The sequence below is a fragment of the Perca fluviatilis genome, chromosome 16 (assembly GCF_010015445.1).
Source record: "Perca fluviatilis chromosome 16, GENO_Pfluv_1.0, whole genome shotgun sequence".
In the NCBI taxonomy this organism is placed as follows: Eukaryota; Metazoa; Chordata; class Actinopteri; order Perciformes; family Percidae; genus Perca; species Perca fluviatilis.
Window position 1 is genome coordinate 24,470,179 of NC_053127.1, and position 14,203 is coordinate 24,484,381.

The 14,203-nt window shown below is 36.7% G+C and overlaps 1 protein-coding gene across 1 annotated transcript; it reads right to left on the bottom strand.

Moving 5' to 3' along the window:
* Positions 1-8,467: 8,467 nt before the first annotated feature.
* LOC120575630 (N-acetyllactosaminide beta-1,3-N-acetylglucosaminyltransferase 3-like) lies at positions 8,468-9,442 on the bottom strand. Its single transcript, XM_039826449.1, has one exon. It carries the CDS (start codon positions 8,972-8,974, stop codon positions 8,678-8,680), a length of 297 nt encoding a protein of 98 aa, XP_039682383.1. The 5' UTR covers positions 8,975-9,442; the 3' UTR covers positions 8,468-8,677.
* Positions 9,443-14,203: the final 4,761 nt, after the last annotated feature.

A 14,203-nucleotide genomic window follows, 5' to 3' on the forward strand; every position in this document is an offset into this window, starting at 1 on the left:
TTTATTTGTCGTGTCTCATAAGCACCCTTATACTCCGTGTATCTTTAAGTTAATCATAACATACATGTAATATTTTACTATGTTTATATTAACTCTATATTATCATCAGATCCACCTTTGGCCTTCCAAGTTCCCATTACAGCGGCTGATGGGATTCTAGTTGCAGTCTTGCAATGAGCCACATGATGGCAGTTTACCCTCAACTGCAGTCGTCAATGAGGGTGACATGTCAACAATTTGAAAGTGATTCTTTTTATTCACTTCAATGAACATTTGGTTGATGATAACTTGATTGTCATAAATATAAATGCCATGTCAACTGATAGTGAACTTATCTGTACAAAGATTTAAAGAAATAATGTTAATTTTCCTCCAGTTTAGCAAGTTTTTTCAGAATAGAATTTCAAAACTAGCATGATCGCCAGATAAGAAAACATGGCTGTACAGGACATCCGGACCACAACCATCCAGACCCTCAATACATAATTATTTTAAAATGCTAAAACATTATGCACTAAAATATCTCCTAGAGTTGTTTTTTCCCACTTGGAAAAAGACTCCATATTTTACTATATATATATATATATATATTTGTTGCTTCTCCCTTTGTCTTTTAAATTTTATACTGTGAAATAGCCAGTAAAATAAAGGCTTTTTAATTTTGAAGAAGAGTGCCTTGCATTTTCCTTCTTTTCTACACTTAATTGAATTCCCGACCCCAAAGAGCACCTTCAAACAACTTCCTGAGCACCCTGGACTTTTTTTGTCTTTCCAAGACTCCACATTTTTTGCATTTTTGAAATCCTACCTGGAGCATTCAGGTCTAAACCCAAAACTCTAATATATATTAAACTCAGGACTGACAGGCAAGCAAATAAGAAACTCTCCGTTTGTTTAGCGATTTAAAACCCATGTATCTGGGAGCAGCTATCATTTGTTCATTAGTTTATTAAATGAAAAAGAAGTGAAACTAGTTATTTTTTGCAGTATGTGGCCAGCATATGACACAATTCAATTATTCATGGTAGCTTCATACTTGTAAATATTTCACCAAATATATGGTAGTAAGGTAGTCATAAGAATTATCTGCTTTTTTTGCAAGAGGAAATTCAGTTAATTCTTGTCGAACGACTTGATGAAAATCAACCATCACTTTCTCAACACCCGAAGGGCGGTGGTGCTTTTTTCATCTTCCACTTCCCCATTATTTGTGGTATTAGTGGCCTGAAATGGGTGTTGAAATGGTTCACACTCTGAACTGCCACTTACAGATAAGCTGCAACAAGTCTTACTGTCTGATCAAAACTCACAGTATCTACCCGCATGTTCCACATACACAATGACTCAGGGTCTCTGTAAAAAGCTTTCCTCGGTTCATCCTTCTGCAGGTTGTTACTATATCCCATTGCCCTTCAAGTCCTTTGCTATAATACCTTATTCTAAAATTGCCAAATATCTTGTTCTGAATGTTACCAAACCAGGGTTTTGTCTAATGACTGGAATACTTAATCCTTACACACTACTGGTGACTCACAAATTTACAAGACTGTACAGTTTGGGAGGGAACAGAAAGTATTTTTAAAAGGGCAGATATTGCTAAAAGCCATTTTGTTTGAAGATGTCAGGCTTACAAATGATCAGTATTAACATTAAAATAATGTTTGATAAGACTATCAAGTGGGTCAACTGGGAACTTATAGCCAATCTGTCAATGTCAACATTTCCACTGCCCTCTGCACATTTAAATCATGTATCATGCCAAAACAACAACATAATCTGCTTAGTGTTCATATTTATCTACATTTATTGTTGCAGAATGACTGAGGCCCGGGTGGGGACTGATGGCCTCCGGGCATTGAGGAAGTGTTCTGTGGTATAGTCACACATATGTCAGATTATATACACAGACTGGAAACAAGTAACTGTCTCTGGAGTGAAACTTTCCATGCAGCGCAATGCATTGGAGAACTTCAATGTTTTATGATTATTGCTTTTCTGTTTTTTTAGGAACAAATGTATTGAATACATTATTCTTAAAATCAGATAATTATTTCTTTAGTGGTGATAAGTAGCCTAATGTTTAAAAGGTGTTATGTTTCTTTGCATGTTTAACTTACCTTAAGCATGTTAACACAACTTTCACCTTGTGTAAAAACTGAAATGGCTTAAGGCAACAGGTTTCCACTCAAATTTCTAGTAAAGTCAACTAATTCAGAATAACATTGTGGATTTTTACTGGATATTAGTTAACAGCTTTAACATGTTGTATATGGACTGTGAAATGTTAAAGAAAACGTAGTGCTGCAGTGCAGCATTAGAAAAACTGAAAGTTATTTAACTAAATATCTTCCATATAACCCTCTTGAAATGGCAGCATTTTAGCAGCATAATCTACAATACAATACTATATTATAGTATACTATACTATACTATATTATCAGGGCCACCAGCCAATGTGGCTAGTGGATTTAAAAGCCACACCAGCCAATTATTATTTTTTTGGCATCATAAAGGTGAAATACAGGAAATGCACAAGCATCTTTCTTGAACTTGTTAAGAATACACATGTAAGTGCTGTCAAGTTATCAAAGAAATCAATATAATAAATGACTGTTAGAATATTTTACTCTCTTTTCCTTTTCTTTGAATCATCCTCATCTTTTTGTTGGTTGCTTGTTTCAGCCCAGTAACGTGCCGCCATATTTTTCAGCTTAATACTATACTATACTATACTATACTATACTATACTATACTATACTATACTATAATATAATATACTATACTATAGCCTACACCTTCCAGGTGTATTCACTTCCCCCTAGATGGTATGTACTGTGTGTTGCTGCTATGCTACTATCTGCATTGTAGACCTTAGCATTTAGTGAAAGTGGTTCACATACAGAGCTGTACTGTATTGTCCCTGATTGACTGAGAATTGAGGCATTTGGACAAGAATCATTATAAATATTTGTCATAGGAGCTTCTAAAGTGCATGATGTTAAACATCGATGTTATGAGGTGGAGATGCTGCATCACAGCTGCTTCCCATACGGCACTCAGCACCGCAGCTGTGGTGGGAGTTGCAATCTAAGATCAAATTCAGTTTAGGCCTCCCCTCCCTACTCCAAACTATCTGGGGTCACCACAGCCAGCCTTTCTCTTCCCTGTATTCCCTGTGGCCTTGATGTTTCCTTCCTTGCATGCTGCTGCAAAGAGATTGGTGGAACATTTTTATTAGCCTGGTACACACAGGTACAGTACATTGACTCAGCTCAGCATCCACCAGAACAACAGTCCACTTTGTAGTCCACTCTGAACAGTGGGTATACAATATATTCAATGTTTAGTCACTTTGTGTGCGCAGTTGTGGTTGCAGAGGGAAGTCCAGTGAGTGATTCGTAGTGCATTAGTCCAAAGTAACATGAGGAAGTTACACAGCTCTGTGCTGAGTACATTCTGGTCCTTGCAAAAATAATAGTGTGGCAATAAAAAGTGTGAGGTGTTACTTGGACGTTTAGGAGTCCAGACATTATGAAATCATTGCATGGACTGTGTGCTGGGTGGGCTGGTTACGTAGACTGACAGGAAGTTGTTGGGTGCTCTTTATCAAAGTAAAGCAATGTCTTATACCACGGGAAGGCATTTGTAGCAGGTGGTACTCCTTTTTTTTGCCCTGATCCTTGTAGCGTTCCTGCACGGGGGGGGGTCAACTGATCAGACCACCAATCAGCAGTGTAGACTAAACGCTTGTGCTTGTGCTTGAAACAGGAAGGAGCAGATGATGGCCAGTGACGCATGAAGAGACATGGTCCAAAATTAAAGAAAAATACAACTGACATTACCATTAATGGAGGTACTGTATCAAGAATAGTGTGATACAGAATAATAAAACAGACCGTACCAATAATTTGAGTTTATACTCAATTTTTAACTCTATTCTTCAGTTCCTTCCCATAAAATACCATCCATACTCTACACTATCTGATCTGAAATTGTCATTAATTAAATCTCACAAGGGATTCCTTGATTTTGAATATTATAAACCTATATATGTACATACAGTTCCATACGCACGTTCTGAGCACAATAGTAAGAACACATGCAACTGTTGAATATGTCTCAGCAAATCATCTCTAAAGCTGTGAGCCACCAAAGCCTTCAACTGCATTTCACAACCATGACATGTTGACACTTTATTTCCACATATTTCCTGAGAACTAGCTTTGCAGTTATCTTCCTTGTTTTGACTTCCTCTTTGCAGCTTCAAAGCTCAATGGTCAAACGAATTGTCTTGTGCACAGTGTCATCATTGTGAGAGAAAGGGGAGCGTTGCAATCGGACTCGTCTGCTTCAACTTCAACAGAACTGATCACTCAGGTAACAGATTGGGAACAACTTTCTAAAATGTTGTGTATACCAAAGACAACATATTAATGAAAAATGGGAAATGTGTGCATGTTTTTTTGATTTCTTTGATAATGTTGGGTTGGACCGCTACCAGTGTCTTGTTCATTTATTCCACAGAGCCATCTTTAATGTTGCGAGATCAGGCCCCCCACTTAGTGTATTTGACAAGCTGAGTTGGACACTCTGTATCACCGAGTGTCAGTTTGTCAAATACCCCAAGTGAGGTGTCACTTGTCTACAAATATAACCCATCCTGGGTTACTCCACAGACTGACCAGCCTGCTCCACAGGGTAATCTACCCATAGAAATAACATTTTATTTTATTGTCATTTCTATGATTCTACCACACCACGGCAATGGGCTCGGAACCCTTTTCTTGTGAAACTTTTGAGTATATAGAAAAGGAACGAAGTTTAATGTGGTTAAAGTGGTAATAGTAGAGACACATGCTTAGTTGTTGTATTATCCGTTTAACTGTCACACTTACATTATTGTCATACAAATTATTGTTTTAATGAACAGGAATATTCATTTTATCCCATGAGAGTCCAAATAAGTGTAATTAATGAACTAGCAAAGGCTTCATAGAGATGTTTGAATAATTCAGGTATGTTAATATATTTAATTGGCCAAAAAAGCCAACCCCAATTTTTGAAAAAATAAGTTTTTCAGTCTCTTTATTTCTAGGCTTATAGAACTGTCACTACTCATCTCAGCCAAATATATAACGCAACATATTGTTATTGTCAGGCCAGGTAAAGCTGCTCTGAAATTCCATCATTTGGTTTTTTTGTTATGTGTTCTTGTATCATTTTATCCGTTTTTGAAAATGTTTTGAAGCAATTTGCTTCCAGAGGGATACGGAGGTTATAAAAAATGTTGGTTAATAAGGTTATGAACATTTTTGGTCAATAAGGTAATGAAAAATGTTGAGAACAACCTAAATGTGAGGTCTGCGTTTCATAATGATCTGTTGCCAGAAATGAAAACATTAAAATGCACGCCAAATGTATCTTATCATATTATATATGGCTTTACACACGTCTTGTGTAAGAGCAAATCCTACTGGAGAAAATGATCCGTATCTACAAGACTGAAGGGATGACCAGCCTCTTATGAGACTGCACATCTCTTTAGGTATTGGCCTCATTTCTTCCATTTATTTTAATAAATTGTTTTATTTAAACTTGACGGAAGTGTTCTTTCCCTGCCAACATGCAGAAACATGACTTTGAAATTTCACTTGTGAAAATCAGACTTTGACTTGGGCGACATGCAGAGGGGAAGATAATAACCCAATAAAATATACAATGCCTAACGTGTCCTCTGAATCTTTTGAGGGCAATTAATGTGTGATAACACGAGCTGCCAAAATGCATCAACCGTGTATAATAAAGATGAATGAGGTGCAATTTTTACAGGCCGATCTGTGATCTCTCAAGGGTTTTACTTATGTTCTAAAGCTGCTGGAAGTGCTGCAGAAACTTATCATCCAACTGACAACACTTATCGGTCCACTTTGCATTTCCTGTTCCTGTGAGGAAGTGCTGCATCACTGTGTGTGTAAGAGCAAATGTATATGCCTACGTTCTCCCTGTTTCTAACTCCCAGTGAGGCTTCATTGTCATAAAGGTAAAAGCACTAAATTCAGTGGTGGAAGATGTATTTAGATCCTTTACTTAAGTAAAAGTACTAATACCACACTGTAGGCATACTCTGTTACAAGTAAAAGTCCTGCATTGAAAATGTTACTTAAGTAAAAGTATGTAAGTATCATCAGGAAAATGTACTTAAAGTATCAAAAGTACTCAATGCAGAAAAATCCTCGCATTTTAGAAACTGTTAACGATCAAAACAGTTCTGTCAATCAACTAAGTGTTTAAATGTGCCGTAGGTAGGATTGTGAAGATCCATGACTTAGCCAAAACATTTTAACATCGACAACTTCCTCAGTCCCTCCCCCCTTTCAGCTAAAGCCCAAAACGGTCTCCTAAGCCCCTCCCCCCACAAGGGACGAATGAATGCATATGCATGAGCAGTGATTGACACCCCCCCCTGGCCTTGATTGGTTCATCTGAACAGGGAGCTGTGGATTTTTGCAAATCATTCTCTGGTGGTGCCAGAGAAGCCAGATTATTTTTTTTTAATTACCTGCTTCATGTAGTTCTACTGGAACATAGGGTCAGTTTCAGCAACTATGACAGAAAGTTAGTATTATAAAACTTACCTACTGCACCTTTAATCGCTAATCATTTCAGCTGTACTGGTAAGCCGTCATATTGTTGGGTATTTAAATTTACGTATAATAAAACATCACACAGATTTTATAAAAAATCTTGATTTGTAACTAGTAACTAGTAACTAAAGCTGTCAGATTAATTAAGTTTCTTTCTGAAATGTAGCGGAGTAGAAGTAGAAAGTGGCATGAAAAGAAAAGACTCAAGTAAAGTACCTCCCATTTGTATTTAAGTACAGTACTGTAAGTAAATGCTCTTAGTTACATTCCACCACTGACTAAATTGCATGACACATATTACTTCTATGTGCATCATTGCATTGGGAGGCTGCTAACACTAGCTGCAAGTCATTTTGCCTTTGCTACAAAAATGAAAGCATCCATCCTTCCATCTGCCACGTGGGTTTGAGATGTGGATGATGTGCAGTTGTGTTTTGTCTGCACAGCTTCAGGCATAGTTGCATATCTAGTTTTTGAGGCACTCCCACATACACTTACACTAATTGACTAATTTCTGGCCATTTGGCCGTTTTTTTAATTCCAATTAAAGTATTTTGAGAATACCATTTTTTAAATAGTTTAGCTCTGTAGCCCAAACCATTATCATGTTGCTCATATTGATTTTCAGATAACTTTTTTTGAAGGTTGTCCAAATGTCAAGTCGTACTGTACACTGTAACTGAGTCTTGTCTAATCTCCAAGGCTGTTGGAAATGTTCTTAAATTAACATTGGCCTGATGCAGGACTTCAACAAATGTTTTAAAGCCATCTGAATAACTCTATATATAACTGAGTCTGTAAAAGGATGCTTAATTTTTTTTTTTATTATCCATTAAACACAGTACAGAGTAGACATCAACAATAAGTGCATTTTCTTCAAAATAGTCAGTTGACTTCATTGCACAAGAGCTAAGACTCTATAATAAGGCTGCCAAATTGTGCATTACATTGTGCTACTGCAATTCTGTTTCCTGTTTTTTTGCAATACCATCTGATGTCAGTGTGAAATACAGAAAAAATAGTGTCACTGTCTTCTCTCTCAGACATACAGTTAGAGTCTATCACCCAAGTTTTAATGCAGACTCCAAAATTCTCTCTGTATCTGGTGGATTCACACTTATTCTCAATTATAGTGAGGGAAGTAATTCAGGTAATATGTGATCAATTGTGACAGCTGTGTTTAGGAAAGTGTTAAAAATCATAATTAGTATTTTGTTTCAAAATGCCACAAGCTTTTCTGGATATCTTCTTTATTTCCTGTCTTCTTTGCTGTCTTTCGTCATGCATTTGTTGCTGTAATTTTACCAGTAAGTGGTGGTAGAGCTCTATTCTTTGAATTTGCTGCTAACATGAGGCCAGTTTCACATTAAAGAGTCTGATATTGAACACAATACACAAAGCAATTTTTATTTATTTATTTGTTGTGTATTTGAATAGGTACAGATACAAAAAACACAGATTATTACACAAAGAACAATCCGATGCTAACAAAAAAAAGTTCAAATATACAACATGTATGATCATCAATACTGCCATAACACAGACTCAAAGATCTTCTTTGTTGCGGGAGGTGTGGCGGGGGGGATTTGAGGGTGTTGAAAGAGCAGTTCGGATCACAGATTTGCAATGGCACAAAAATAAACTATTTTTAACTTTGCAGAGAAAAGTTTTAGGAGTGTGAATTACCCATCACGGAGCAGCAGACTCAGATAACCGACATTATAAAGATACTGCAAAGGGTTATCTGTGTTAAAACTGCATGGAGCATCAACTCCGTCGGGACCTCTGTGTTTTTTTCTTTTACTAGATTGAAAAGCAGCCACTGTAATACCTATACTGCCATGTTTTAAATATACTTTACATGAGTAGCCAGACAAAAGGAAGGCCCCACCGCAGTAGGAAGGATATACTAAGTCTGACTCCTCCACCTGAACTGGAATAAAATACTTTTTCTGAGGTAATCGAATAGGCCCAACATTCTGAATCAAATGGACAGTAAAGAGGTGTTTGTTTCCATTATTGTCCTTGAGGCTTTAGAGATACTCGACTATGTTGTCCGTGTTGGCAACTACGTCATCATCATCACCATTTAGCAGGAAGCAAACGTGTGGACAGTTTCCTTTCATCCATTCTAGGAAGAGTATCTGCTTCAAGGTGAGGTTGTAGAATGTGTCGCTGAAGTCCCATTGGTGGATGTCGTTGTACTCCAGCTCAAGGACTTTGTTCAGTCTCTCTTTCTCAAAACCAGCGCCCGTCGTTCCTGAGATGAAGATCCTTCGGATCCAAACACCATTGTGTAACCTCTCGTTAGCCCAGGCTTTGCGCAGCATCTCTCAACGATCGTGATTCCCAGGGGAGCTTCTGATGACTAGTAGACTTCTGCGGATCCATCAGCTCCTCCACATTTTTCAGGAATATCTATTTGCATGGGGAAATGTCGGCAGTCTATATAGTAGAGATATGTGTTTTATATGCACGAAGAAGGGAGGTGAAGTGTGATGTTGGCAGCAGGCATGTTCTGTTCGTATCTTGGCCAGGAGTAGGACGTATTTGTGGTTGGTGTCTTTGTTTAACTGCCATCCTTTCTCACATCTACGTGGTGGCGGACGGTTTTGTAGTCAGTTGTAGAATCTTCATGGAGATAAAGGAGCATGAGAAGAGCTCCTACCACCATGTAGGTTCTTACTCTTGTACATTTCCTCCCAAAAACTCTGCTTTGACAACAGAAATAAAGAAAGAAATATCATAAAATTGTCTTTATCTGACATAATATTTCAATGACTACTATTACTGTACTAAGTCAACAGACTTGAGAGGCGCACAACGTGGACCCATCCCCCCCCCCCCACTATGAATGGCAGGTCTTCAAGATTCGTAAGCAAGTCCAGTTGCCTTTGACTTAATATGTCCAGATGTAAACACAGGATGTTCTAAGTGTTTGGCGAATGACACATTTTTTCTGTCAGTCTCAAATACAGAGACATAAACCATTCTTGATATTTCTCAGAAAATGTTCTGTTTAGGTGAAATGGCCGCGACGATGCCTTCAACTGTGCATTACAGGCTTTGAAAAGAATGGGTGCTTCATGAGCATGCACTTTTTCATAGCATTGATTTTAAAGTAAATAGAGCTCTCAACCTGAAACAATGGGAGATTTTTTTTTTATGTAGCAGTCTTGAAATTGAGCCTAACAGGATACATCAATAAAGTCATTCATTACTATAGTATAATCATTTGGAACTAAGCATGACTACTATTTTTCTTTTTACATTTTATTTTATACACATTTGAAAAAAAAAGAAAAAGAAATCTCACGTACCCCTTGCAGTAAGTATCCCGATTTGAGAAACGCTGAGTTAGAGGCACAGGTTCACCCTCCTCATGTCCATACTGCAAAACACCCTGGCCAAGGATTAACTCATGCTCCAGTAAAATGTGTTGAATGTGATTGGCGAGATATATTGTCTTTTTTCCCCATTATTTAAACAATGGTTGACTGAAACACAAATAATTTGCCATATAAATTCATGTTGCAGAAAAGCAAACTACTTAAGGACTTTTGTACTCAGTGGTTCAGTGTGACCCCATTCATTGTGAATGTTGCACTCTCAATGTCACTCTGACTTGTGCTTGGAGGAGCCAAGCATCCTTTTGGAGGAGACTGTTAATTGAGGTAGAAACATGGTTGAAGGAGGATTACTTGTTCCCTGCCTGCTGCTAATAAAGTCATTCAAATAAAAACATAATTGAGCTCACATTATTACTTTTTCAGTGACTGGCTGAATATCATTATGTTCAGTCATAGCTCATGCAATGATACTTAATCAGGACAATATTTTAGTTTGAGGAGAGGATTTTGGGTAAAGTATGCCCAGTATAGGACAACAGATAGAGGGGTTGCTATAGACTTACACAAATGCCACAGTATTAGATTTTGGACTGCTCTTGTTGGACTTTTTCCACAACTCTTCCTTCTAATGTAGAACTATATTTGGTCATTTGGTCCATTTCAATAAAACACAGTACATTTACGTATTGAACAAAATACTGTATTATTGACTTTTGCATTTTGAGTGCCACGGTTGAATTTAAGGTCATGAGACAATCTGAGCAAAGTTTGGCAAAAGGGGAAGGTGTTTATATATCTGTCAAATGGAGAAAACTTGGAATAAATGTCCCTGTTAGAGAGATTCATTTTTACTTAGGTTGCTACTGTCAAAACAAACTTTTAAGGCTTGATCACATTTAAACTCTTATTTTGTAACATACTGTGCATTTACAAAGCCAGAATGAGAACTCTTTACCTTTAAATGCTCAAATAGTAAACAGTTAAATGTATTTTTCTCTTACAGAAGGTGAAAGAAATCCCAAATACTTTTCTTTAAAAAATAGGCACATTGTAGTTAGACATTTGCCATCATTCCTCTATTGGCTCAGTTGCTTAACTCCACCAAAGTGACCCAGAGTTTGCAGCCTGACTTGAAAAGACAGTGTTTAGCCCTTTACTACTGTACAAATAACTTTGCATCACAGCTTATTTAGCAAACCATGACGGAATATACTTTATTTTTTTCAATACTTTGGTTTATAACCAACCAGCCTCAGTTGTATGCAATGACTGTAAATATGATATATAACCCTCATTTTACAGACGGTTGTACGTCGTGTTTAGTTCTAAGTATGTTAGCATGCTAACATAAACCTAACTAAGATGGTGAACATGGTAAACATTACACCTGCTTAACGTCATTTTTAGCATGTTAGCATGCTGACATTAGCATTTAGCTCAAAGAACTGCTGTGCCTTACAAAGCTGCTAATATGGCTAGTCTTGTTTTAACTGTTATAATGGATTCCATTCATTTTGTTGTACAATATAAGTATGTATTAGCACCATCTTAAAACTCTCTCACTCTTTTGAGTTGTCTTATCCATGGCCAAAGCTACATTAACATAGTGAGGTCATGCCATGACACACCTTATGGAAATGAATGGAAACCTAACTCAACTGATCAGCTAACACACGGCTCTACTGCAGCCATTTATTAAGGGTGGGAATCACCAGAGGCCTCACGATACGGTATCATCACGATACTTATGTCAAGATACGATATTATTGCGATATTAAAACACATTGCAATGTTCTGCGATACACCTTTTTTCCAACTTCCAATTTTTCCCAATTTCAAACTATGTCCCCAAAAGGAAACTTTGTCAACATCTGTTTTATCTAAAAAGATAAATTTCTCTGTTTGTTCATCTCACTTCAATTGTATTGCTGCAAAATGGGATTGTCAAGCAGACAAACTGACCAACACCTATATAATAAAAGATTGATTCTTGGTGTCTGTGTATCAAAACAAAATTGCCATGGAAAATATCGCGATACTATGCTGTATCGATTTTTTCCCCCACCCTTACTATTTATGGTTGAATAGGCATCGAACATAATTTGTTATAAAAGCTGCCTGAGGACAACCATAACTAATGAATGCATGGCGTTTTGCCAATAAATGATAGCAGGATGATTAGCCTCAGGTGAAGGGAGACAGGCCTGCATAGAAAAGGGGATACAGTGCTAAAGTATTCCGAGTTTTCCATATGAGCCCTGTGAAATCAAAACAGACTACTATTACCACAATAGCTCTAAAAATGAATGCTTTCTTGTACCTTTTGGTCGTAAAGATTTTCCTAAAAACTGTCTTTATTTTTAACAAGCCAGACCAACTCTAGAACTAGAGATTTGATTTGACTTTGTGCACCAAGTCAGTTCCAATAATATTGTTTGTCCAATAATACATTTTGTGTTTTTAAATGACCCTAGTAAGTTGAAATAGGGGATTTTAAAATAATGATTTATGATTAAAAAAAAAACTATTTTGAATGCATCACAATGTTTATTCAGTTCCTTGGATAGATGTGCAATATGTGAAAGTTTCCAGCAACTAGGAGTGTGATTTGATTATCCTGATAAAAGTGACCTGTATACTAGACTTGCTAAAATGACTGACCTGCAGTTCCTTGATATTTGATATTTGATATTTGAACTTAGAATTTTGAAACACTGCATGTTGAATTACTTAACAGTAGACCTCCTCATACTTCATTTTCAGGTAAAATTAATGTCATCTTTGACTTTGGTACAACATAGACCTTTTTTGACATGTTTAGGTGTTAAGACTTCATTAGCTCATATCCCTCTCTACATTTATTTCACTAAGTCTGAACAAATCAAATCAAATTAGTTATTGTAAAGTAATAAAAAACTTTTTTAAAAGTTTGCTTTATTTGGAGAATAAATTAGATGTATGATTTTGAAATGAAAAAGCAAAATGTCAGTGACAAGACTGCTCATGTTGGCATACAGTTTCTAAGATATGTTTCACTGCAAGGCTTACTGTGCTTACACTAATATATGAATTTGAAAGATACTGTATTTATATAAACAGGGGTTGTACATGGAATTAGCTTCGATGCAGCAGATACAAACGACCCCATCGTCTGAGAGGTCAACAAAATGCACACCTTTGTATTTTGGGGAAGGAGGACATTAAAACTGTAAACCCAGATTTAGTTGTAATTAAACTTTTTAGTGGTCACTACTTATTCTTTCATGTTTTGTTAAAAAAAACATATTCATTACTAAATCCCATTAGTTGTTTGTAATAATCAGCCTAAGTATGCAGTGCACAGATCATATTAAGCAGGGATAACTAAGGATGTTAAGTTTCTGTATGGGAGGGGCGGGGTCATTTGAACTGTTCTGTGATGCAAAGGCTCATGAAACAAAATATATGTTCTGAACGGTTTCTGTCCTAGTTAAAGTGTGTTTTATTATTGTTCTGTTAATGTTGGGTGTGCATGTATGCATGGGTTTTTAGTTTTGTATAGTTGATTTAGTGTTCATGTTTACCTGCATTCATTGTTGCACCATGACCGAGACCCGGGTGGGGACTGATGGCTTCTGGGCAGTGAGAGAGAATGATGCACAGATTGGAAATCAGTAACTATGTCCTTGGAGGGAAGTTCCCTTTGCAGCACAGCACAATGGGAAAATTCTATATTTAAGTTGCTTGTTTTCCCTGCTATATACTTTGGAACAAATGTGTTAAATACCTTGTTCTTCAAATTAGATTGTCACAAAGAAAAAAATCATATTTATGTTAGCAAATTACTTTCGTAGTAGTGAGAAGTAGCCTAATTGTTGACTTAACATGTGTATTTCAGACAACATGATTCCAGAAAAAATGATTTTTCTAATGCATGCAAATTTCTAGTAAAGCCAACTAATTCAGGATAACAGTGTATTGTCCCATTCCTGCTGATACAAAGGATTATCTGGATGGATTGCAAAATTAGCAGGAAGGACACGTTTATAGATGCAATAGATTATAATACATTGAGTTTCTTTCAGTGTCATTTTTAAACATTGGCAAACAAAATCATTCCTGATGTCCTGAATTTGTGGTCAAATTAACAGCTTGAACAAATGAGAAAAAGCTACCATGTACGTCTGTGACTTACCTTAACCTCATTTCAAATTCAGATTATAGATTTGA

Bases quoted from the DNA above. Each gene is read 5' to 3' on its own strand.
- LOC120575630 (XM_039826449.1), bottom strand. From the start codon at position 8,974: ATGCTGCGCAAAGCCTGGGCTAACGAGAGGTTACACAATGGTGTTTGG.